Source organism: Euleptes europaea, chromosome 19, assembly GCF_029931775.1.
Source record: "Euleptes europaea isolate rEulEur1 chromosome 19, rEulEur1.hap1, whole genome shotgun sequence".
In the NCBI taxonomy this organism is placed as follows: Eukaryota; Metazoa; Chordata; class Lepidosauria; order Squamata; family Sphaerodactylidae; genus Euleptes; species Euleptes europaea.
Genome location: NC_079330.1, coordinates 27,539,171 through 27,565,460, shown reverse-complemented (window position 1 = coordinate 27,565,460; position 26,290 = coordinate 27,539,171). Strand labels below are relative to the sequence as shown.

The 26,290-nt window shown below is 44.5% G+C and overlaps 2 protein-coding genes across 2 annotated transcripts in view; both read right to left on the bottom strand.

The window, feature by feature from the left end:
• TRIM37 (tripartite motif containing 37) overlaps window positions 1-14,990 on the bottom strand; it is a 55,886-nt gene extending 40,896 nt beyond the window's left edge. The window contains exons 1-5 of the mRNA XM_056865502.1: window positions 14,952-14,990; window positions 7,205-7,306; window positions 6,102-6,142; window positions 5,198-5,314; window positions 1,236-1,323 (exon numbers count right to left, since the gene is read on the bottom strand). Of these exons, the coding sequence (XP_056721480.1) occupies window positions 1,236-1,323; window positions 5,198-5,314; window positions 6,102-6,142; window positions 7,205-7,306; window positions 14,952-14,972 (369 nt within the window). The 5' untranslated portion in view covers window positions 14,973-14,990. The remainder of the gene's footprint in view (window positions 1-1,235; window positions 1,324-5,197; window positions 5,315-6,101; window positions 6,143-7,204; window positions 7,307-14,951) is intronic.
• The window catches only part of SKA2 (spindle and kinetochore associated complex subunit 2), a 56,378-nt gene that overhangs the window by 19,749 nt on the left and 10,339 nt on the right, over window positions 1-26,290 (bottom strand). Inside the window, exons 2-5 of the mRNA XM_056865501.1 lie at window positions 23,495-23,584; window positions 22,316-22,492; window positions 20,807-20,893; window positions 19,716-19,765 (exon numbers count right to left, since the gene is read on the bottom strand). Coding sequence (XP_056721479.1) covers window positions 19,736-19,765; window positions 20,807-20,893; window positions 22,316-22,492; window positions 23,495-23,584 — 384 coding nt within the window. The 3' untranslated portion in view covers window positions 19,716-19,735. The remainder of the gene's footprint in view (window positions 1-19,715; window positions 19,766-20,806; window positions 20,894-22,315; window positions 22,493-23,494; window positions 23,585-26,290) is intronic.

The window sequence follows — 26,290 nt, the reverse complement described above, 5'->3', positions numbered from 1 at the left end:
ATTACTTTAGTATAGAAAGCAACTGATCAAGAAATGAATGCATCTACCAACACTGAATGAAGTAAAGTTAAGATACAACAAAGCATATTCTCATGTGAGATGTTAAATGAACTTTGTACTTCTACTGATGATCACTGAGACACACGATAATAAAATCACTAGTGAAAACATTAAATGTCACAATGAAATTTCTAGGCATCATGGCAACCTGGCACCCGGGATTGTCAGACATTGGTGCATGTAGCTCAGTATTGCCTGTGATAACCACTGATGGTTCTCCCATGCAGAGAAAGGCCAACACCTGCTACCCTTCTACCCAAGAGCCTTTAAACTGGAGGTGCCAGAGACTGAACTTGGACCTTCTGCATGCAAAACAGGTACTCTGCCAGTTAAGCCACAGAGTTTAAAGGGCCACACAATTCACCAAAACTGACATATGAAACTTGGCAAAGGGTAATAAAAGTTATTTAAAATATAAAACATTAACAGTGCAATCCTGAAGTGGGGGGAGTCAGCTTAGGAGCCAACATGACCCCGCAGCAGCATAAGTGACAGTTATCCTGGGAGAATGGGTACTTATGCTGCCGCAGAGGGCATCCCCACTGGCCCCATTACTGCACGCCGCAGCGCAGAACTTGGGCACAGGCGTGTCCTTCCGCCAGCGTCCCAGGAGGCATTCCTGGAGCATTCTGAGGGGTGGAGCTGCCTTGAGGCAGCTTCCAAACCCCTTTCCCTCCAGGAACGCCTCCCAGGATGGCAGCGGTCCTGCACCATCTTTTTAGGTGGTACAGGCATGCTTTCTGCTATGGGGGAAAAACCCATTTCCCTGTTTTTGTTTTTGTTTTTTTTAAAGCTTCAAACCCCCCCCTCTGAGGAGGCTTCTCAGCTGCACTGTCCTGGCCGCCGCAGTTCACCCCCCCCCCCCCACCACTCAGGAATGGGCTCTAAGTCTCTATGTATTTTGGGCTGAGGTGCTCACCACATCAGGAGACCGATGAAAGATAGTTCAGCTCTTTTTAAGGAAACCTAAATCCAGTTCTTCTGAAATGATGCTGTCAAAACAACCAACAAAATATGCCCCTCCACAAATTATAAGCCTACATCCAGAAAGTTAATTTCAATAAACCACAGTTCCAGATCTTCTTTTACAGAAAGAATTACACAATTGGCAGTACGGAAGCACTAAGAATTCAAATAAGAACAGCTCCACACTTATACACAGTCTTTCTACTCACCATTCCTCCCCAGAGAGCACACTGGTGGCAGATGCATTTCTTACATGTCCAACAAAACACACTCAGTTTCTCATGATGATTTTCACACCTTCAAAACAAGACAAGGATTAAGTTTTTTTAAAGCTGTTTTTGCAAACCCTGTGTTTTTCCAGTTACTCTGTAAGTTTACTGCTACCAACAAGCTGGTTTCTATTAGACACTGACAGTCAGGTTTAGATGAAATTTCCAATTTGCTAAATTACAAAGAAGAGTTATACTAGACCACTGGTCCCCAACCAGGGGTCCATGGACCCCCAGGGGTCCGCGAGAACTAAATTAAGGTCCGCAAAACAAAGTTATAAACCCATAATAAATTAATATTTTCAATTAAAAGTTCTCTATTATAAAATATATATATTCAAATATAATTCTAAGTTTAATGTTTAACTAACAGTTATGATTAAAGTTTATTTTCAAATTCCCGGAATTTTTATTTTGAACCTTAGGGTCCCTGCACTGAACAAAAAAGTCCTAGTGGTCCCTGGTCAAAAAAAGGTTGGGAACCACTGTACTAGACCCTTATTCATATAGACATGAGGAGTTCTTTGGGTTCTAGCATCTTTCCCATATTCTCTTTTTGATATTTTTCATTTGTACACAGTCCTCCATACAATACAGGTCATTTTTCTGTTGCTTCCCATCTGTTACACTATACGACACACTTGTTCCTCTCCCAAAGTTGGATTAAATACTGCCCATAAGGAAGTTAATGGAAGCAGTTATCAAGAAACCTTTCCTTTCCTTTTATCCCTTAGAAGCTCCTTGATCAATTGATCTTGAGCAGCATATATCTAGTGTTGGAGGGATATAAGGACTGAAACAAATCTTGCCACTGACAATGTAGCCTTGGGATCCCTATCGCTTAGTAAAAAAGGCATTATGTCAGTCACAGAGGCATTGGATTTGTATATTAAAAGGGGGGAAATATAGTGCGATCGAAGTTCCTCGTAAAAGCGGCATTCCAAAAGGGCATGGGCTAATGAGTCAATAGAGCCAGAAGAGCAAGGGCAGATCCTGTCTGAGTATGGTATATTCAGAATTCTGCCCTGCATTACCATAGAAGGGTTAGCATTCAATCTAGCCAAGCAAAAAGCTCTACAGAGACGAGGAGTTATTAGATAATATGTATAGGCAGGCAGACCACGTGGAGGGGGTATTCCGAAGAACTGGGATGAACAGACACGACGAGCACAAAAAGTAGTGCTGTTATAATTGAGCTCTTTAATGGGCTTTTTAATTTTGGCAAAAGCTTCAGTTTTCCCAAGATCTGATAACATATCCTGCGAGAAGCCCAACAACGCCAGTTTCTCATCTAAGATTTTTTGCCATAAGGATTTAAAAGGGTCATGCTTTAGAGAAGCTAGGAACCCCTCAGTGCTAAAGCACAGTTTAAGGTGTAGTTTAAAGGCGGCCAACCACGCCCTAGCTTCAAGTGACATTTGGCCAAACTCGGAACAAAGAGTAACGCCAGCAACACATCGAGGGGCATTTAGGAGTTTTCGTAAGAACTGAAGCAGTGGATGATCTATAGTTTCATTGATGACTGTAATCCAGATGGCAACACCAAAGAGGATAATTGGGGTAATTTTCAGGTTAAAAACCTGAATAGCCCCTGGAATATATTTGCCACCTTTGGTGGGAAAAAAATTGACAATAGCACCAACCCCAGGTTTAATTTTGTTGGACACTGCTTTTTGATGGGCATTCCAATTTAGGTTATGGGAAAACAGAATGCCAAAGTAAACAAACTCCTTGACTTGGTCAACCTCAAAGCCATCTAATACCCAGCAAAAAAGAGGCATTTTTCTCCTCTTAGTGAAGATCATAATCTTAGATTTATGATGGTTTATTTTAAGACCTTCCCTAGAGCAGTACTCAGAAAAAGTTTGCAAAGATCTTTTCAAACCAATTCTTGTGCGGGACAGGAGAACTGCATCGTCAGCATAGAGTAGAATCGGGGTGGGATGACTTGCAAGCTTTGGGGGGTGGCAAAACTCTGAGAAATTGGTTGCCATATCATTCAGGTATAGATTAAACAAGAGAGGAGCAAGGAAGCAACCTTGTCTAACTCCCTTGACCAGCTCAAAGGGCTCGGTTAGTTCTCCTTGGTTGCCACAGCGAACCTGAGCTGTGAGGTCGGTATGAAATTGCTGAATAAGCCATAGTAACCTCCTATCCATAGTAGAATGTAATAGTTTCAACCATAGCCTCTCCCTCGGGATGGTATCAAAAGCTCCCTTAAGATCCATAAAACCCGCATAAAGGGTGCCATTTCTGGGGGAGGAATATTTCTCGGCTAGATGGGAGAGCACTAAACAGTGGTCCGTGACAGACCAACCCCTTCTAAAGCCAATCTGTTCCCAGCCAAGGATGTCATTACTCTCAACCCAGTCCAACAGCCTCTTTAATAAGTAGGAGGAATACAATTTGCCTAAGCAAGACAAAAGGCTGATTGGACGATAACAGCTTGGGTCAGAGCGCTGACCCTTTTTAAAGATTGGGACGATAATAGTATGTCTCCAAGATTTTGGAATAGCTCCTGAGGCATTAATTTGTGTGAATACAGGAGCAAGAATGTTGGCCCACCATTTGCTGTTGACTTTAAAAAGTTCGTAGGGAATTAGATCAGGACCTGGGGCTTTACCTGAGTGTAGGCGATCAATGAGCGGTCTAATTTCCTTAGGAGACACATCTGGCCAGGAATTCAACAAAATAGAAGGTGCTACAGGTATAAGACCCTGGTTTTCCACAGAGTAGGAGAAGAGGCTCTTGAAGTAAGCTACCCAGACCGAAGACAGGATACATGCGGGGACTCTGGCATGTTATCAAGAAACAGTTATCCCAAGAAAGCTGATACTAGACCCGGTATTGGAGTATCGAGAAGGTGGATACACCAACTTCATTCCTCCCATCATCCAAGAAACTAAACATAAAGTGTATGAACCAACACCAATAGGGTCTGTGGTTCTTGATAGCAACACACACCAGATGCAGCTCTTAGAGCACTGAGCTGCTGCTTCCATCGATGAAGAAAGCAACAGAAAGCTTGCTAGGTTACTGTCAAACTGCTACCCTAGACCAAAGCTTCTTAAACTGTGGGTCGCGACCCCATATGGGGTCACGTAACAATGTGGGGGTCGCGAAAAATTTGGCAACTGTAAATGGTAAAATTATATGTATACCAAAGAATTGTTCTAAAATAAATTTCTTTATTATTTATTATCAGTAAATTTTTGATTTGTATACCTATATACCCGGGGTCGCATAAAAATTTCTCGGGTGAAAAGGGGTTGCAAGTGGAAAAAGTTTAAGAAGCCCTGCCCTAGACTACAGTGTCATTTGAGAGTGTCTAATTGAACCCTCCGTGGTCTATCTACTTTGAAACTGAACATCATTCCTGCATGCGGGCTGAGGAAGCACAATTGTTTGAAATGAGGAATAATACATCTGGAGTTCTCATTCCTGCACTTCTGGGCAAGTTCACAACCCTGAATTCTTCCTCTTCTCAGCAAGCTATAACACCATCAACAACCTCAGATTTGGGCAGGTTTCAGCTGCTCTTTGTTTCAGCGTGTTGTGATACACACTTATGAACTGCGAAGCTCAGAGTATTTTGAGTATGGACTGTCTTCTATTTATGTTATTAAATTCTGTAATTTGAGTGTATGAGTTATAATATGTTTATTGTTTCTGAGAGACTTAGTTATTGTTGCCATCGTGCTGTTTTGTTTTGTACCCTAGACTACAGGCCTAAACTCTTTGGCCATTCCATTTAACGTTATAATTAATACAACTACTGATCCAACCCCACCATCACAGCTACTCTTGTCACACAGATTATTTAAAGGACTAAAATTTGTTCCCTAACTGAAGCAGAGTCTTTGGGCAGAACTTTTCCAAACTTTTGATCTGCTCCCACGTACTTGTCCTTTTCATTTTCTTCCTGCTTGTTGAGATTGCATAGCTGAAGCGTGTCAAGCTGCTGGGTCACTTCCTCAGCCCAGCGACAGTTGACAAGCTCCCGCAGCTGGAGTGGAGCCCTGCAATGAGATTAAAAGAATTCAGTTCAACAATCCGGAATCAATTCTGGCCCTTCAGAAAATATTTTAGTAACTGGTATCTATACTCCCATATAAGACCAACAACTTTTAAAACATCACTTGTCCAGCGTGGCCTTTGGGATGGGGCATGCTAGATATTTGATGAGTCAGCTTAATACAGCATTACATGGGGAGGGGAGAATGGAAGGCACCGATGAGGTTCAAATACAGAAAGATCTGTCTGGAATTTGCCTCCTAGCTTCACACACAAAGAGTCTGTTTTGTGCAATAGTATAGTTCCAGTATCAATGTGTGATGCTGATATTCTCATGTTTCGAGACAAGCTGAGGGTTACAAATAATTTTGCACTTGCTTAGGAAGGTCCTCACCATGTCAGAATTTTGGCGCTTATAAGGTCAAAAGTTCCTTCCAGGAAGTCCCCCTGGGTCTTTGTTTTATTTGCTTCACTCTATAAAGCATATACATTTGGGAGTGATCAAGGCACTAAACACAAGAAAGGTAAGCTTTGTGAGGAAAAAACTCCTACTTTAATTAAGAGCAACTATGCCCTAAATCTTAGCCACACTTGACTTGACCAAAGTTTGGTAGAGAGCAAAAAAACATAATTCCACACATCAGATCCTGCCTGCAAGCTATCAATTGATTATCCACTTCCTTACTAAAAATAACAAATACTACCATCCAAAATAAAGTATTTACCACAAGAGCTGTATCACCTGTACACAGAGTGTAAGAGAAAACTTCCCAAGAGTAAGAGATAGCTTACCGACAGTGAGGGCATTGGGCTCTTTGTTCTGTCAGCCAACGCTATCAAACAAAGATACACAGCTTGTGAGATACAGAAGAAATGCACAAATATTAGAAGATAATGTCACAGATCTCTCTACATCTGGACTCTTAGGCATGGGATGGATGGATGGATACATACATATACATATATATACACACACACACACATATATATATATACACACACACATACATACATATATACACACACACAAACACACACACACATAAGTATTTACCTTGTTCAGAAAAGAAATATGCAAGTTACTGAGGTCTTGGTAGATAGCTTACAGTGCAATCCTAAAAACACTTTCCTCAGCGTTAAGCCCCATTAAACTGACCTGACATGGAATGTGAATGGACCTACTTAGTATTGCACTGTTAGTGGCCTATTGCACTGTTAGTGGCCAATATAAAATGAAATTTTATATCATTCTGCCTTCCACACACACACCTTTTAAACCACTTTTTACATGTAGCAGTAACAACATAGGACTAGCAGAGAACAGTAAAACTTGCCCTCAACTCACTTTCAACTTATGGCAACCTTATGAACCCCATGAACTCCAAAATGTCCTATTGTTAAGTCTTTGCTCAGGTCTTGCAAACTGGAGGCCACAACTTCCTTTATTAAGTCAATCCATCTCATGTTGGGTCTTCCTCTTTTTGTGCTGCCTTCAACTTTTTCTAGCATTATTGTCTTTTCCAGTGACTCTTGTCTTATCGTATAACCAAAATGCAATAGCCTCCGTTCGGTCATTTTAGCTTCTAGGTAGAGTTCAGGCTTGATTTGGTCTAGAACCCACTTATTTTTCTTTATTGTGTTCCTTTCCCCAATTTTTATTCCACCTTCATCTAAATCTAATGCAGCTTTCCTATGATATGTTCTGCATACAGATTGAACAGGGGATAAAATATATCCTTGTCTGACACCTTTGCCAATTGGAACCATTTTGTTTCTCCATATTCTGTTGATAGCAAAAAAAATGTTCTGCAGCGTTTAAAGCAGTGGTCGATATACCCTTCTTCATTTGATCCACTCATGCACAGAAGCTGGAAACAGACCCCAGTTATGCTTACCCGAATGCAACTGAAACAGCACAGCTTGGAGCAATGTGGACACAGGCGTGCATCACGCAATTTCTCCATACAAATGAAACATCGGAACACTTCAGCAATACTCTGCAAAAAAAAAAAAAAAAGACCAAATACATTCCAATTATGGCTAAGACAAAAGAAATTCATCAGCTCAATAAGTTCCTCCCAGAACGCATAAATGCACACCCCATTCTGTTCCTGCTGATTTATACAATACGGATCTCAGTTGTATACTGCTCCTATACATGGGTGATATCCTAAAATATGGCCTTTAAAATCATTTTAGTATAATACTACCAATGGAGATTAATTTTTTGAAAAACCTCTGCTGAAGTTTCTCACCCATCCCAAATTCATAGTCTCTGCTTGTGCTCAGTAATCAGAGTACAATGATAAGCAGCAACCTCATCTATCATCCAAATCAAAAGTAAAGCAAAGAGCAGCCAATGTCTTCCACAGAAGTAGAGCACACCCACAAATTGGCACCAGAAACATCTTTCATAGCATCTTTGTGGCTGTGTGTTTACCTGCCATGCTCTTGATGGAAGACATTCTAGAAACCTTCCCTGGGCTGTGGAATATGTCCTACTTTTGCATAAGTTCAAAGCACAAGTATTGCATTTCTTCTCATTCTTTCAGTTTTATACTACTTTCCCTCTCAATTGGTAGCCAAAGCAGCTCACAATAAAGAGATAAAATACACTCATTCAGAATACAGTAAAAACTAAAACCATAAGCAAAAATGAAATTATTTCAGAAGTCTTCTTAAAAGGAGATACATATTCTCCTATTGTACAGACAAAAACCCCACATCTCCATGCCAGGAAAATGTCCATCTTCCCATTCTGATAAAATTCCCAAATACATGATCATATTGCCACTCCAACTTCCTGTCTCAACATTGTGTGGTAAATCTAATACAATTTAACATTTCTTTAATCACCACTTTATTTTTTAAAGCAAACAGAAAAGAGGCCATATGAGACACAATACTGCAAAAACAGGGATTAAATGAATCTCTCTCCAGTGTTTTTTCCTTGTGTTCTTCATTCAAACAACCCACACAGTATAAATACAAACCCAATACATTCTCTACGGTAATAAACAGTTGTAAGCTTTTAGAGACAGACAAACATATATACTCATATAACGTCTTTGGTACCTTCAGAAATATTTTAATTCCAATCTTCCATATTTCAAAAAACAATCCCACAACTTGTGTCTTTCACACAATCAATTGTGTGCTATAGAACCAAACATACCTGGGTACAGTAGCCATCACTCCAAAATGTACAATTACAGAAGCTGGAATTCAAGGCTCATGATGATACAAGGTTCAAGCTGAGGAACAGCTGATGCGCCCCTCCCAAGATTCCTGATAGTAAAGTAACCCCAACCCATCCCCACAGGAGACAGAGACGTCTCAGCCCTTTCTCAAGTGAGAAATGTAGAGGTGCATACTAAACCGAGAAAGAGAACCCAGAATTCAATTGCCACTGCAACCGCTAAAGCAGAGTCTGCCAGCCTTCATACAAAGTGGGAGAGTTCAGAAGACCAGACACCAGCTGGTGTGCATGCTGAGTGCACAGGCAACAAGATGAATAGAGCAAGTCAGAAGGAGACCACCCAGAGCTCCTGAGGCCACCTCTGCACCCAGCGCTGCCCCTCCTGAACATATGCATAGATGTGAAGGAGAGCATCTAGAAAGTAAATGTAGATTTGAGATTTTTTAGCACAGTTGCATTTGGGTCAGAATCCAGTCTACACAAAATACTTTTCAAGCAGCCATCTCTAAGTTTCCATTCTGCTGAGGGACTCAGAAGCTCTGACCCCAAAGTAGCATGCAGGTACTTCCAGAAGGTACATAGCACCGTCCATTTCATAATGCAGGCAAGCAACAGAGATGTTTTGTTTTCTTGATAACGCACAGGAATCCCAACATCATAGCACTGCCTTCGATAAATTTGCTTTGGTTCTAGGAGCCAGCCCCAAAATTTAGGAGCCAGATTCATTTTTCAGCCTTCTGGGTTTTGCATTTTAATGACCATACTTGCTAAGTTATTGATACCACAAAACCCAATCCTAAACTCGTCAGTTTCTCATAATTTATTATTAAAAGTATGAAAAAGAATCATACTAAATGATGTTACCCCAGTAGTCATCACAACAAAAAGTTAACCTCTAACTCTAAACTAACCTCTCCCCAACTGCTGATAATTTCATCATTGCTTTAAAAAGTTCCATTTAGTTGAAAAGCAAAGAGCGTACAGAACACAACTGTTTAAGAAACGAATTCATTTACTATCACTGAATGGGGCAAATTAAATAAATAGGCAATGGAAAAACTTCACACACATACATTTTATGTCATACAACAGAATATTCTGAAACGAAATTATAAATGGTTTTTATATTCCTACCGAGGACCAAGAGGCACCACAAAATACTGATTCATTTTTGAGAATACTAAGCACCGTGGATTTGTTGAGCATCCCGCCATAGCAATTTCCAATCCCAGCCCTGCCACTCTCTAAATGGGTTATTTTATCCTTCCACCCTTATTCTCAAGCCTTATTCTCTCAATTATCCCAAGTTATCTCTTTGTTGCCATGTCATAAGAGTAACATAAGAACATAAGAAAGGCCATGCTGGATCAGACCAAGGCCCATCAAGTCTACTCTCTCCATACCATGCGTAATTTTATAGACCTCTATCATGTCTCTCCTTAACCGCCTTCTTTCCAAGCTAAACTGCTCCTCATACGGCAGTTGCTGTAGTCCCCTGATCATTTTGGTTACTCTCTTGTGTACCTTCTCAAGCTCTGCAATATCTAGGGTTGCCAGGTGCCCGGTGGCAATTCACCCCCCTGCCCGCCGACCAGCTGAGGGTTGGCGAGCAAAAGTGCATGCGCGTACACACCGTGTACGCGCGTACACACCGCTTACACACCGTGGCACGTCACTCCCAGTTTACAACCAGACGTGCCGCATCACGAGGGCCCTTATACCACTCAAACTCCCAGTTTGAGTGGTAAAAGGCCCCTTGCAATGCGTTTACACCTGGAAGTGCCGCATCGCAAGGGGCCCTTTACCACTCAAACTAGGAGTTTGAGTGGTATAAGGCCCCTTGCGATGCGGCACATCCGGTTATAAACCGGAAATGATGCGCACTTGCGTCGGCACAGCTGCACGCGCAATCCCCTCAGCTCTGCCCCAAGAGCCTCCCGCCGGAGGAGAGGGGGGACCTGGCAGCCCTAACAATATCCTTTTTTAGGTGTGCCGACCAGAACTGTACACAGTATTACAAGTGTGGTCTCACCACAGATTTGTACAGGGGCAGTATGATAGCAGCAGTTTTGTTGTCTAATTCTTGTCTAATTATGGCCAGCATGGAATTTGCCTTTTTCACAACAGCCACACTGGGTTGACATCTTCATTGAGCTATCCACTACCACCCCCAGATCCCTTTCTTGGTCTGTCGCTGCCAGCACAGATCCCATCAGTGTATAACCAAACATACCAAACTATTCTAACTGAAAGGATGGTGCTACAACGAACAGGCTCACCCCCCACACATACCCCCTGAAACCTTAATTATAGGGTTCATGAGCCCAAGAGAAAAGCAGGCACTGGGGACATGAACACATGAAGCTGCCTCGTACTGAGTCAGACCCTCGGTTCATCAAAGTCAGTATTGTCTACTCAGACCGGCAGCAGCTCTCCAGGGTCTCAGGCAGAGGTCTTTCACATCACCTGCTTGCCTAGTCCCTTTAACTGGAGATGCCAGGGGACTGAACCTGGGACCTTCTGCATGCCAAGCAGATGCTCTACCTCTGAGCTAAGACGCTTCAAAATGTCCTATTGAACACATGAAGCTGCCTTGTACTGAATCAGACCCTTGGTCCATCCAAGTCAGTATTGCCTACTCAGACCAGCAGCAGCTCTCCAGGTCTTTCACATCACCTACTGTGAGAGATCCCCCTCTCTGAGTTTGCTTCTCCAAATCAGTTGCTCAGACGTTGATACAGAAACAATAGATTTATTGAAGCCTTCAGGAGATGAGACAGGCACAGGTAGAAAGTTGCAAGTGAGGGGCTATACGGGTTTACAGAATATATTGACTCCAGGGCACTGGGGCACTGGGGTTCACACTTATTGTTATGGGAAGTTACAAGCTTGGCATAATACAAAACATCAGACGGATCCCAGGAAGTCTGGTGCGGCTATCACACTTCCAAGGCCGCACCGGCCTGAGGGAGTACTGGCAGGAAGAACAGCGGGGGGGAAGATACATGGGCCATCAGGCCTGGCGCCTGAGACCAGAAGGTGTGAACTGCTTTTACGAGTTCACTGATAACACCGCAGGTGATGGAAAGCAGAGACACAAAGACAGAGACCCTCACATTCTGCCCCCCTTAAGGCCCCCCTCCGAGAGGACGAGGCTTATCGGGATAAGCGAGGTGGAATTCTCGGACCAAGCGAGGAGCTGCCATGTGGGGTGCGGCCACCCATTCGTCATGAGCGGAGCCAAGGTTTTTCCAGCGAACAAAGTAAAACAGTTTCCCTTTCTTCCATTTGGAATCTAAAACCTTGGATATTTCCAAATGGGTATCCCCTCCTACTACGGTAGGAATCTCATGAGCGGGAGGGGGGTGGAACTGGGGAGCTGCTACATAAGGTTTGAGGAGGCTTATATGGAAGACTGGATGAACTCCCTTGAGAGTCTTAGGGAGACTCAGTTCCACGGTAACCTCGTTGATTACTCTGGTAATGGGGAAAGGTCCTACATAACGGTCGCTCAGTTTTTTGCAGGGGCGAAGAGAGCGGAGGTTTTTGGTGGACAGATAGACTTGCTCCCCCACCTTGAGTTCCCATCCCGGAGACCGGTGTTTGTCTGCTTGTTCCTTGTACTTGCTTTTTGCCCTTTCCAGATTTTTGAGCAACCATGGCCAGGTGGATTTAACCACCTGAATCCACTCCTGAAGATCAGGGGTAGACTGGAGCTCTGGCGAGACGGGGGCAGAACCGAAAGGGCCAAAATCCGTCCCGTATATAACTTGGAAGGGACTAAAGCCGGTAGAGGAATGAGGCGCATTGTTGTACGCATATTCGGCAAATGGCAGCAGGTCGACCCAGTCGTCCTGGTGGAAATTTACATAGCAACGCAAATAACATTCTACTACCGCATTTACTCGTTCCGTTTGACCATCCGTTTGGGGGTGATAGGCGGAAGAAAGGCCCTGTTCCTCCACTCCCATTAACTTTAGGAAAGCTCGCCAGAATTTGGCAACAAACTGGACCCCCCGGTCGGAGAGGACCTTCCTCGGGATCGAGTGTAGCCTGAGGACGTGCGTGATGAACAGTTTAGCTAAGCCCTGGGCTGAAGGAAGACCTGCACATGGAACGAAATGAACCTGTTTGGAAAAGAGGTCTGTGATAACCCAGAGAACCGTTTTCCCCCGACTTGGAGGTAGGTCGGTGATAAAATCCATGGCGATGACTTCCCAGGGACGGGAGGGGTTCTCAAGCGGTTTGAGAAGCCCCGGGGGTTTTCCCATCCGTTTCTTGGCTGTGGCGCAGGTGGGGCAGCTGCGCACATACAACTCTACATCAGATCTCATACCGGGCCACCAGAATTGCCTTCGAACCAGGTGAAGCGTTTTTATGAAACCAAAATGACCCGCTAGCCTGGCCCCATGTACAAGTCCCAATACTTCTTTGCGAAGGGAAGATGGGACATATAGTTTCCCCCCTTGCACCCACCAAGTGTTGGTTCGTTCCAAGCCAGTGGGGAGGAGATGGTGCTCCTCCTCCTGTAAGGAGGCGTCCCGGAGTCGCTGTTGGAATGCTTCCGGGATACCTTTGAGCGTAGGGGGGGTCTCCGGTTGGCGGGCTTGGGATCGGGTGGTGACGGCCAAGCCAGGGACTTCCCCTCGCTGTTCGGGAGTGAACAGGGAGTCGACGGGGCGATCGAAATCGTTGCGATACTGGGGAAGTCGTGACAAAGCATCAGCTAGGGCATTTTCTTTGCCAGGGACATGTTTGAGGGTGAACCGGAATTTTGCAAAAAATTGGGCCCACCGAATTTGTTTGGCGTTGAGTTTTCTAGCTCCCTTGAGAGCCTCAAGATTCTTGTGATCTGTGCACACTTCGAACGGCAGCTCGGCCCCCTCTAAGAAGTGTCTCCATATGGTAAGGGCATGTTTGACCGCTGCTGCCTCCTTCTCCCAAATGGCCCAGTTGATTTCGGACTGGGAAAACTTCTTGGAGAAGTAGGCGCATGGCCTCAACCGTCCCCCCTCATCCCTCTGCAATAGGGCCCCGCCCATGGCTACATCCGAGGCATCCACCTGCACCACGAAGGGCTTGGTGCAATCCGGGTGAGCCAAAACGGGTTCGGATGAAAAAAGTAGCTTTAAACGTTCAAAAGCTTGCTGGCACTGGGGAGACCATTGCAGACGGGCTGAGGGGAGTGCGGCGCTAGCCCCCCTGTCCTTGGTACGCAACAGGGCAGTGAGGGGAAGCGCAACTTGGGCAAAGTTGGGAATGAAATTCCGGTAAAAGTTGGCAAACCCCAAAAACTGTTGAAGTTGGCGGCGGGTAGTGGGGGTTTCCCAGTCCCGCACCGCCTGGACCTTGGCGGGGTCCATTTCCAACCCTTGGTGGGAAATCACATACCCCAGAAATGTAATAGAAGGTTGGTGGAATTCACACTTGGACACCTTAGCATACAGTTTGTGCTCCCGCAGCCGCTGGAGCACTTCTCGCACTAGGCGCACATGTTCTTCCATGGTCTCAGAGTAAATAAGAATGTCATCGAGAAATACCACCACCCCCCGAAACAGTAAATCATGCAAAACTTCATTAATTAATTGCATAAAGACACTCGGTTTCTTTAACTGGAGATGCCGGGGACTGAACCTGGGACCTTCTGCATGCCAAGCAGATGCTCTACTACTGAGACATCTTGCAGGGACTCTGCCTATGCTGCCTAGCAGCCTACGGTGTGTGTGTGTGTGGGGGGGGAGAGACACACTGCCCCAGAGGGACTGCGGCACTTGAGCCCTGCCCCTCCACCCAGCTTACACCCACAGGTGGCCGAGCTGTGGAGTCCTGGTGCAATAACAGGTGCCAAAAGTCCCGCACTGCCTTTCATTCCCCCAGGAGCTCCCGACAAGCCCCCAATCCTAGCTCGACAAAATGATGGGAAGCCCGAACCCAAAGATGGGACCCAGGAGTCCTGCACCATGGCCACCTCTAAGCCCAGCCCTGAGCCACGCCCCGTGCACACAGCCATTTGCGGGGGGGGGGCATATTCTTGCCTATTTGGGGGAGGAGCATATAATAATAATAATAATAATAATAATAATAATAATAAAATGATAATAACAACAATAATAATAAAATAACAATAACAAAATAATAATAATAAATAACAATAACAAATTAACAATAATAAAATAACAATAACAAAATAATAATAATAAATAACAATAACAAATTAACAATAAATAATAATAATAATAAAATAACAATAATAAAATGATAATAATAATAAATATAAAATGACAGCCTGCCCGCCCCCACAAGCGAATGGGGGATTAGAAGAGAACCACCCTGAACGCCCAATGCCATCCCCAGAGCCTCGCCCGGTATGAAACAAGCCCCCACCCCCGGCAACAGGCCTGAGGGGCACCGCCGCCGTCCCCTCCCCTTATTATTATTTTTACCTCAACGCTCTGCTCGTCCATGGCCCCAACGTTTCCTTGCCCGGGGAGGCCTTTCAGCGCCCCCTCCTCCTCCTCACTCGAAGCTATTAGCCGGGGGGGGGTTAAAAGAGTGGGAGAATGGAAGCGCACCCCCTGTGCAATATTCCACCCCGTAACCGTCCGGCGAGGTGTTCCTGAGGTAAAATGTCTGAGGCGAACCCACACGGACGAGGGGGGGCTGTTAACCGGCTCTCCTCCGCCCGCCTGCCGGCTTCGAGAACTGGGGGGTGGGGGGGGCAGCGGGGCGGACTTGACCACCCGCCTCTCGCCTACTGCGCCTGCGCCGCCGTGCCCGCCGGCGAGGGCTCACCCGATGCGAAGGCGCATGCGCCACCCGCGGAGGACCCGGTTGGTGCCTTGGGCGCGTTTCTGCGGGAGTAACGCAGCGCGCATGCTCTGTGGCGGTCTCTTGCTGCATACTAGGACGGAGTCTTAGCGGTTGTGTTGGGCGAGGATGGGTGCGCGTGCGGAGGGAAGGCACAGTGGGGTTTTGTTTTTGCAGCGTTCGGAAGCCGATTGGTCGCTCCCGTTGAAAAGGAGCCGGTGCTGGGAAAGCCACTGCAAAATTGCACCAGCAAAGGCCTGGAACGGTGCGTTCCTTAAATAACTCAGTCTTCCTGCGCGGTACTCCATCCATTCATAAACTTGATGCCAGTGCATTTATTTCACTTTATTTCATACTCCGCCTTTCTCACCGATAGGGACCCAAAGTGGCTTACGTATTCTCTTCTCCACCTTTTTATACTCACAACAATCCTGTGAGGTCGGTGAGACTGGGCCTAGGGCACCCAGCGAGCTTCAGTGGCAGAGTGGGAATTCGAATCTAGATCTCCCAGAAACCAGACCGGCGCCCTAACCTCTACGCTGCGCTGGTTCTCTTAAACTAGCAGACATTTGGGAAACAACTCGGCCACAGCCATCATGTAGCAGATACACAGTTAAGCTGTGGCTTTTTCCACTCTGGAACATTTTTAAGCCTTGAAAAGGTGGATATTCTTCTTCACCTGTCTTCCACAAAGCTGATATTTTTAAATTTCAACGAGTGATTTTTTTTCTGGCATACTTTATTAGCTTTATATTTTATTGTTAAATTAGCTTATTTGGTGTTTACATGGACCCTTTTGGAAGGGCCACCTGCTGTTAGATTCAAAAGTTCTCATGGCATGTAATCCACTTACTGATTCATGGATGCTATATTTTTGTAATCTGCTTACTGACTGATTGAAAAGTTCTTACACTTATCTGCCTTATGTCCCAGTGAGAAAGATGGGCCCATTTGTAATAATATAGTTCCAGGACAAGGCGCTTACAGGTCTCTGCCCCAAGAAATTTACAATATACAGTTTGAGACAAAGGGAAAGAAAGAGCATATAGGAATAAACTAGGAAAATATTCATTTCAGGTGCATGTATTTAGGTTTAGATTCAGCAGGGATTAGGGGCTAATCAGGTTGTGGCTTTTCAGCAAAAGTGGGTTTAAGCAGCATCCAGATGGCCCTAGAAGACTTACAAGCAGGGCAAAGAAGCCAGGTATTCCCTCTGTGCTCCAACGGTATTGTGTGTTTATTGCCTCTCAACATGGAGGCTCCATTTAACCATCACTGGGTTGAATCGCTTTTTGAACCCATTTTAGTGGCCATCACTATAGGAACCCAGAGCATAATCAGTCTGGATAAATAGAACATTTATTTCCCCTCTCCTATACTACTGGAAGTTTAGTTCATCCTCCAAAAATGGTTGGCAGCATATTCAAGACAGGGAAAAGGAAGCACTTCAGGCTGCTCTAAGATGTTTTGATGGTCTCCAGCTTAGATGGATTTAAAAAGAGGACTGGGCAAACATTAAGATAACAAGTGATAGACCAATCAGATGTGATTTGAGTACAAAACTTGTATGGCACCTTTCTGCCCAATGAGGACCCTCGGCGTGGCTAACAGTTCAAGCAAATTATAAAAACCATTAAAACCACATCTGGATGGGGCCTCCAGATGTTGGTGAGCAGTCAGCAGCTGAGGGCTGTTTGCAGGCCCCGCTTGTGGGCTTAACTATGGCATCTGATTGGCCACTGTTGGAAACAGGATGCTAGCATAAATGGACCAAAGGCCTGATGCAGCATGACTACTCTGATGTTCTGAACAGTAGATTTCTAAGCTTTGCATAGAAATGTCAGACTCTTGCCCTCCATAGCCCTTTGCTTCCACTGTTAAATAAAACAAAAATCCAGTAGTACCTTAAAGACTAACAACATGTGTTGTGGCAGTTCTGAGGAAGTAAGTGTGAGCCACAAAAGCTCTTATTGAAATAAATGTTAGCCTTTAAAGTTCCACTGGATTTTTGTTTTCTTTTATAAGGACAGACTAATATGGCTTCTTGCAATCCCACTGTTAGAGATATGGGATAGAAAAGGGGGGGGGGAAATCTCTGCTGACCAGTGACAGTATTGTGTGCATCTGACAAAGCAGGCTCTAGTTCACAAAAGCTTCTGCCACAATAAATTTGTTCCAGAAGCTCATGATTGCTGCAACAGAGCAACTTGGCTGTAGCTGACCCTCTGGAATCTGCCATTTATATCACCCACAGTGAGTCACCCACTGAACCTGCTAAAATTAAGCTTTTGAGTTGCACTGATTTTGACAGCAGACATTTACAGTGCAATCCAACGTAGAGCTACTCCTGTACAAGCCCACTGACTGTAATGGGTTTAGCCTGGAATAACTCTGCACAAGATTGCAATTGCTTGTCTCCCAACAAGGCTTCCTTTTGTTTGACATTCCTTCATTAGCCCTTATTAGCCCTCCTCCCTGATTATATGTGGTTTTACTTGTTTTGTAAAAAATTATGTATTGGTTTGGAATGTTTGCCACCTTGGGGATGCTGAACTGAGTGGGAGGGAAGCATAGAAATGTTTTAAATATGTAGTTAAGCATTTGTTTAGTTTTTATATTGCTGCTCCCTTGATTTCAACATGTTTAACCTTGGGCAGACTGTGGTCCAGGTCTTCAGCAGCAGTACTCAATGCACTACAGAAAGGACAGGGAAACTGTCCCCCTCCATTTAAGATTCAGATGGGATACACCTGATTCTTTAGAAGTGTTGTCGAAGGCTTTCACGGTCAGAGTTCATTGGTTCTTGTAGGTTATCCGGGCTGTGTGACCGTGGTCTTGGTATTTTCTTTCCTGACGTTTCGCCAGCAGCTGTGGCAGGCATCTTCAGAGGAGTAACACTGAAGGACAGTGTCTCTCAAGACAGTCGAGAGACAGTGTCGAGAGACACTGTCCTTCAGTGTTACTCCTCTGAAGATGCCTGCCACAGCTGCTGGCAAAACGTCAGGAAAGAAAATACCAAGACCATGGTCACACAGCCCGGATAACCTACAAGAACCTTTAGAAGTGTCTTTCATAAAAGTGATCGCATCCTTTGCTCCAGAACCCATCCAGAATGTTTCACTTCTAGAAAAACAAATCTAAGCTGCAAGACTAAATTTACTAAATGTTGCAGGACTCAGCCATTAGGTGTCACTTGTACAATCCACAGACAGATTAGATAGAGCAAATGGGAGCTACAGCCAATTCCAGAGTTCTGTAATGCAAAAAGAAATGCTAAAGGGGAGTCAGACAAAATTAAAGGACATGAATCACTGAAATGCTATGTATTGGATTCAGCGACTTTTCTGCTGGTACAAGATCCCTTCTGACTTCCAAAATTCCTTTGGGTTCCAGGGACTATGGGACCCAAAGGGATAAAGAACCATGTGAGACACTATTAAAGTAGGATCACCTTTTTACTCTCATGCACCAGCAGAAAAACTTGTATAAACTTTCAGAAACTTTTAAAAAGGTGTTTTTTATATCTACCTTTACTCATACTATAAATGGAAGCCGTAAAGTTTTGAGAAGTCATAATCATTTCATTTTTGTTTGAGTTAACAAGCTATGACTTGGATTATACCAATAGAAGCAGGCCAAACTCATGTTTGTTTGAATGAGCCATGGTGAAAAGAGAACCTTTAAGGCTTACTGTGATATTTTGCTGCCAAAAGAAGCTTTGTTTTAGGGCATGTCCCATCTTGTCATTTGTGAGGGTGTGTAGTCATTTGTGAGGGTGTGTAGTGTTTAATGTATGTCATTATTTTATTATAACAAAGGCATGGGCAAGGCAGCCCATGAATATTTTGGCTGCATAAGTGCGATTCACCAGCCCAGCTCCTGTTTCGCTTCCATTCAAAACCCTGTGGGGCTGCTGCACTCCAGAAAGCGGGCCCCATGGAATATGTGACAATGGGGAGCAAAACCAGGATCCAGAAGTCAGAGCTGTCAACACAGACACTTATTCCAGTGATCAGGCAGAAGATCCTACCACAGAGCTAGCAATTAAAAAAAGAAGAACTCAATAAAGCCCATTTCATCGGACTTAATCTGTTTAAAGACATGGAATATTTATTTCGCAAGTTGTATCTACACATGCAGTTTGCAGTTCATACCATCATGATGCAACATAATGTCACTATTTGAAAATTCCCATAGGACAACACAAAATATCACCATTTTAACAGTTACCAATTTTCATAATGTTACACAATATCATGATTACAGGCATATAATAACTTACAACACAGCAATCTTGGTTGCCTGCAAACTGTATAGGAACTATGTACAAAAGAGCTGGATACCAAAGTTAAACACTGGCAAATTTTAAAGTTATCACAATCTTGTCTGGCTACTTAAACCCGGGCAAGTTCTTCTGGAATCAGTGGATTTGGTATTCTTTTGGACATTTCTGAGGGAAAAGGTTGAAACATATTAGGAACATATATTTCTCTCCCAAAAGAAAAACACATCCTGCACTTTAAAGAAGCTGCTCTAAAGCCTCAGGTGCTTAGAATTTGATTTGTATGCCCTATTTCTATTGGACTTCTTTACAATTCGCAAAAATATCATCTATCCTAAAAAGATGACGATTTAAAAAATCAAGCAATGCTAACATCCAGCAACATATCAAAACACTGTCAACGGGATAGGATCCACAAAGTCCCTTACATAAATAGAAGGCACTTTGGTCAGTCAAAGTGGGAGGAGGCCCTTTTCTACCCAAAAGCTATGTCTTTACTACACGCCCCCCCATTTCACATTCCATGCTGTTCAGTAGGATCCCTAATCTTCAGGAATAGTGGGTGGGGGAGCTGAAGGAAGGAGGAAACACAAAAGTTCTATTTTGCAAACTCCACTCCACTTGCACTTCTCTGGTTCCAAGCCATACATTTCATTGCTGCCACCTTGGAAGGCTTTAAGGTGGACATGTTCAAATTGTGGCACATTTGTTGACAAAAGAAGTTTCTGGGAGTGCCCCGGAAGGAGAAGCTTGGTCCCTGAATACCATTTACTCAAATGCAAGAGCCAGATCAACAAGCATGTGGGCCCTGTCCAATGGGATGACAGCTGTTGTGGTAGTGGAGTCACCACCCATTTACACATGTGTGTCATCTCTTCCATCACGTTACAGGGCTCACATACAAACTGGCAGCTGCCTTTTCATCAGGCAAAGACCTTTTCACAACATGGTCAAGTTCACATGAACACATGAAGCGGCCTTCTACTGAATCAGACCCTTGGTCCATCAAAGTCAGTATTGTCTACTCAGACTGGTAGCGGCTCTCCAGGGCCTACCTGCCTGGTCCCTTTAACTGGAGATGCCGGGGATTGAACCTGGGACCTTCTGCATGCCAAGCAGATGCTCTACAAGCTGAGCCACAGTCCCTCTCCTACATGTAGCAACTTGAGAGAAAAGCCACACAAAACCAAGTTTTCGGCTCCCAGTTACCTGTTTCGCCAGAGCATCTGTCTTTTGAAGAGCATGGAACTTTAACTGCTGCACTGCAAGCTGCTGTTCTTCAGACAGAGGCAAGGTCTAGGGGGGAAAGAATTCCAGTTATAAGTCTCGTGGAATTTCACAACCACCATGGATCACTCAACGCTGCGCGAAGTATTCTAGGCTATTTTCTGGAAAGAACAATAGGGTTTGTCCTGGTGCTGGCCCAGGTTGGAGTTGCCCAATGTGGACTGGGCCCCCCAAAATGCTCAGTGTTCCCCTGAGGCTTCAGACTGCAGCACAAGACTAGCAACGACATGCAAGGATATGCAAACTGCTTGTACACGCCCCTAGATAATGTTATTAACAATATTATTTTAATGCTTTTATAGGCTATTTGGTTTTTGTAATCTCGTTTTATAACTTGTGTGGTAAATGCCTAATAAAGGTGATGATGCTGACGACAGCTTTTCAGAAGCTTGCCTGCCGTTACTGGTGCTCTTATAGAAAATGCCCTAATAATTTCATGGGAGGAACATGAGAAGTCTCAGGTGTGTATGTTATCAGGAATACCAAGTTTCATTATCAGTAATGCGTAGGCTTACCAGATCCCTCCTCTTCTTCGGCGGGAGGTTTTTGGAGGGGGGGGGGGTTGCGGACTCCCAGAAGTGCTTCAGCACTTCCAGTTTACACCCGGAAGTGCTCCACTGCAAAGGGCCGGTTTCCACTCAAACTCCCAGTTGCTGCCAGGTTACCTGTCATGGGGAACCTGCTAGCAGTCATTCTCCTCTCCGGCCTCCGTGCTTCTGCCAGCTTTATGGGCTGTCTCTCTTATAGCTCCTCCCTGGTCTTCCCTGGTGCCACCCCCACCCCCCGGCCATATAGGGATCCCTAGTCTATCCCCGCCCCCTTGTGATGTCTGGGCACAAGCCAGGTTTCTGGTTTCTGCCTCTCCCTTCCCCACCACCTATCAGCTGATTGCCTGGTTGGGAGCTCAGTTGTCTGGCCAGGCCTGCCCAGGAGGAGGTCTTGCCATCTGCAGCCTGGGACGCAGCACAGAAGGCTTCCCCTCAGTCCCTTCTCTGCAAGGGGTGGCCTGGCACGACTTCCTGGTCCCCTGGCGGCGCGGTTCCTGAGCTCCTGGTAATGCTGGTGTGCCGTGGGAGACCCGAGACACTGCTGGCTGCAGTTGCCTTGGGACAACTCTTGTATTGTGATTTTTTAAAAACTGCATGTCATCTGCTTTGAGCACAATTTTCTGGAGAATCAGTGCAGAAACTCCACAAACAGAAGGCTCAGGCCATCTGAAGCCAGAAACAGCCAGGTGTTCCTACATCTTACCCATATCCCACTGAGAGCCCTTATCTCTGCAGCTGTCACTGAGGAACCACTATGGCTGGATCCAGCTCCAGCTGAGAATCCCCTCCCCTGAGGATCATTGGTACTTACAAGGATTTCAGATTCCTGTAATCTGTTCAGGATAAAAAGATACAAGAAGTGAAATATACCAAGAAGCATTACCTCAATCCCGGCATGCTGCTGTATCTTCTGAACCAGCCTCAGTGTTTTATTGAGAGTAGCATTGATAGAACGCATCGACTCTTGTTGCTCTGCAGAAATCCTGTCTAGCCACTCGCACAACATTTTGTAACGTGACTTCATTACCGATAGCTGCTGTATGAGAGCCAGAGGATTTTCCTGGTATAGGAGCAAGAAAAAATATTTGAGGCAGGATTGGTGGTCAAAAATGCTATTAAGTTGCAGCCAACTTATGGCACCCCCGTAGGACTTTCAAGGCACAAGATGAACAGAGGTGGTTTGCCATTGCCTGCCTCTGCACAGCAACCTTGGACTTCCTTGGTGGTCTCCCATCCAACTACTAAACAGCGCCAACCCTGCTTAGCTTCTACAGTCTGATGAGCTCAGTGCTGGTCAGGGCTATTCAAGCTTATTCTGATAGCTTGGTGATGGAAAATGATGTCGAGTAGCAGCTGACTTATGGTGACCCCATAGGGCTGACCCTGCTTAGCTTCTATGATCTGAAAAGAAAGGGCTAGGCAAGCATGTTTTATGAAATAGTCCTTTTGTCCATTCGGAGCCTAGTGCTGATCAATTTCATCAGGTAACCCAGAGTTGTAGTCTAAGAAAAAGCTCTCTGCATTTGTAGCTCTATTGACATCTATCACGTCCACTCCTGAGTAGTCCATCCCCCACAAAAAAAAGTTTGGGTGCCAATTGGTGCATCTAAGGATCAGTAAGACCCAGTGCCCAAATCTGCAACTGCAACTGTGTGCTATGAGTATCAGGGCCTCTTACAAACAGACCTGCCTCCTGAAACCTGTTCTCATACAGATTGTGTTTGCTCAATCAAGGCATTCTTCTGTCAAACAAACATGTTTAAGCTCCCTCCCCACGAAGCCATGAGGGCTGCTGTTTTTTACAACAGCTAAGGTCTTTTATGAAAAGTCAGCAGCCTCCCACAACAATTCCCAGGATTCTTTGGGAGAAAAGGTGAAGGTTAAACTGACAAGTGGAACATGCTGATATATTAGAACTGAAGAGGTTTGCAAAATCATGACCTTTCTTGCCAAGTTGCTTAAGATGCAAAAAAATGAGCTACAATTACCCCAGCTGCTGTATTTAAAGGCTAATGGAAATTCTTAGTACAGTTAACCAGAGTTTCAAATCCAAGAACAGTACCTCTTGAGATAATTCACCAGGGACCCCTTTCATTGTTTCAAACTCCAACATGCTCTGAATGCTGTCCAGATCAGATTCGGCCACCTGGAACTAGAACACCCAGAATGATGAATCAAATCCCACTCTGTACATTCAAAACGAGAGTGCTACTACTACACATCCTCACACAACTCTGCAGCATCAGGAAGAAGAGCAATTAATGTAATGTACATAATGGATGTGTGACCATAGAAAAGTACACAGTGCAAACTGCAGGATGAGTCTGCAAGCAGCAACATGGCCTTGGTTGTGAGAGGCTGCTGGAACAATCCAGAAAAATGGGAACAACAGTCTGAGAATCAAAGCCATATTTGAAAGGAGGAGATCCAGTCTGTCATTAGCAAAAATCCCACTGGCATACAGTTGTCCACACATAAGAAAACTTGCTAGGTCTGCTAAATGCCCTGCCACCAAGAATACATACTGTAAACATCTGTTACAGAGTTTCCCAACGTCTGATAGCCAGTGCACAGTACCTTTGCAAGTTAAAACTGGGGGCGCTTTGTTCTTAAGCCCATAAACGTTTACTTCCAGAATGTGAAAGATCTTCTGTCACTGTATCTATGCATGAAGTCACTGTTTTAGGTGGGCAACATATCTGGAAGGAGGAAAAGCCCAGAGAAATGACTCATGCAGACCTGCAAATTGTAGGCTCATCCAGGTAACTATGCCTTCATTCAATCAATCCAAGCTCTGTATTGGAATAGATGGTACCAGGTATAACTGGATCATTCAAAGATGCAACAGGATCTTCACAACCCCACAAAAGAGGCACCCACCAGGTTAGGAGGTTGTAGGTTCATGCAAGCTTTAAAATGGGCTCTAATTTAATCATGTAACTCTCATGACACTGGCAAACCCTGGCACATTGTCTGGGAATTATTGCTGTATCTTCTTTACCCATCCCTGGTAAATCACTGCCCTTATTTTGGCACTAGGATGATTTGGGGACACCTTTTAAAATTATGTGCATTCAAATTTCTGTTCGTCATGAATGCCTTGCTGAACCAGATCAATGGTCTGTCTAATCCACTGGTTCCCAACCGGAGGTCCACGGACCCCCAGGGGTCTGCAAGAACTAAATTAAGGTCCGCGAAACAAAGTTATAAACCCATAATAAATAAATCTTTTAAATTAAAAGTTCTCTATTATAAAAAAACATATTCAAATATTATTCTAAGTTTAATGTTTAACTAACAGTTATGATTAAAGTTTATTTTCAAATTCTCAGAATTTTTATTTTGAACCTTGGGGTCCCTGCACCGAACAAAAAAGTCCTAGTGGTCCCTGGTCAAAAAAAGGTTGGGAACCACTGGTCTAATCCAACATCCTGCTGCACACAGTGGCCAACCAGTTGCCCTGGAGGGCCGGCAAACACACCACAAAAGCCAAGGCATCCCCCCTGCTTTGCCTCTTAGTACTGGTATGGAGACAGTTTCACAACCATGTTGGTCTGCAGTAGAAGAGCAAAGTTTAGCTCCAGTGGCACCTTAAAAGCTGACAATATTTCCAGGCTATAAGCTTTTGAAAGTCAAAGCACCCTTCATCAGATACTATGAAGGGAGCTTTGACTCTCAAAAAGCGTATAGCCTGGAAATCTTTTGTCAGTCTTTAAGGTGCCGCTGGACTCAAATCTTGCTCTTCTAAATGCAGAGGCTTCATCCTAGTGCTAGGTCAACAGAATTTTAACTTGGGAGGGGCGAGAAACAGGGAAATGCCCCTTCTAGGCAAAGGCTCCATGCAATACATAGCCTGCCTTTGGCATCAGGCAACAATCCTTGATCCAAGAATAGGACTGACAGATGTACATGAGAGGGGATGGAACTGCAGATTCATCCTGAGCGGGGAGAGCCCATGACAGAAACTGAGATTTTCTAAGCAAAATAAAACATTAAACATTTGATAACATCTCTCTTGAAGACCCATTTGCTTATTCAGCCTTTGAAACTCAATACCCTTGTTATGTGCCCCATTTGTTTCAGTTGATTACAAGTCTTGCAGAGAGAGCCTTAAATATAATTTCTCTGCACACTGGCTAAATTTGAGGAACTTTAGGAGAGACACACATTATCATTTACAAGACACACCCTGCTACAGAATGCTTTTGCCTCAGTAATGTCAAAGTCCTCATGAACCAAACAGCCAGCCCTCTGGAAGGCCCGAATAATTCAAGAAAACAGGGTGCATATCAAATCAGTCCTGCTGCTCTGAATGCATTCATGCAAAGGGAACCTAAGCCACGCCAAGCTTCCTTGAAGGGGTATTGTAAAAGGTGGATTTTGAGGAAAGATTTGAAGGAAGAGAGCCAGCTGCAGCAGTTGCCCTCTCCTTGGGAAAAAGATCAGCTCCTGTAAACCACATTTGTGGTTTTGATTCATGCAAGTTTTGTACACACAGGGGAGAATGTTGATGAGATACCAGAGTGCCATAATTTCAGTCTTCCCACTACCCCCACCCATTATATTATTGGTTCACCCTCTCGATAAAAAATGCTCTCCAACCAGTTCATTGACATTTGATAAATGGATAATCAAGCCTGCAACCTCGCTGTTACCCCTGTACTCAGGATAAATGAGCCACTAGAGAACCAAATAAGATGGCAGGGTGTCAGAATTATTACTTAATTAACTTTAACTGGCTCTTCAAAGCGTCTTGTAAGGACTTCTGGGAACAGCAGCACACCACCCAAGTTGCAAAAGAACTGCAAGGAATCTCTTCACAGAAAGAGCATTATTTAGGGCAGGATATAGCTGCCTT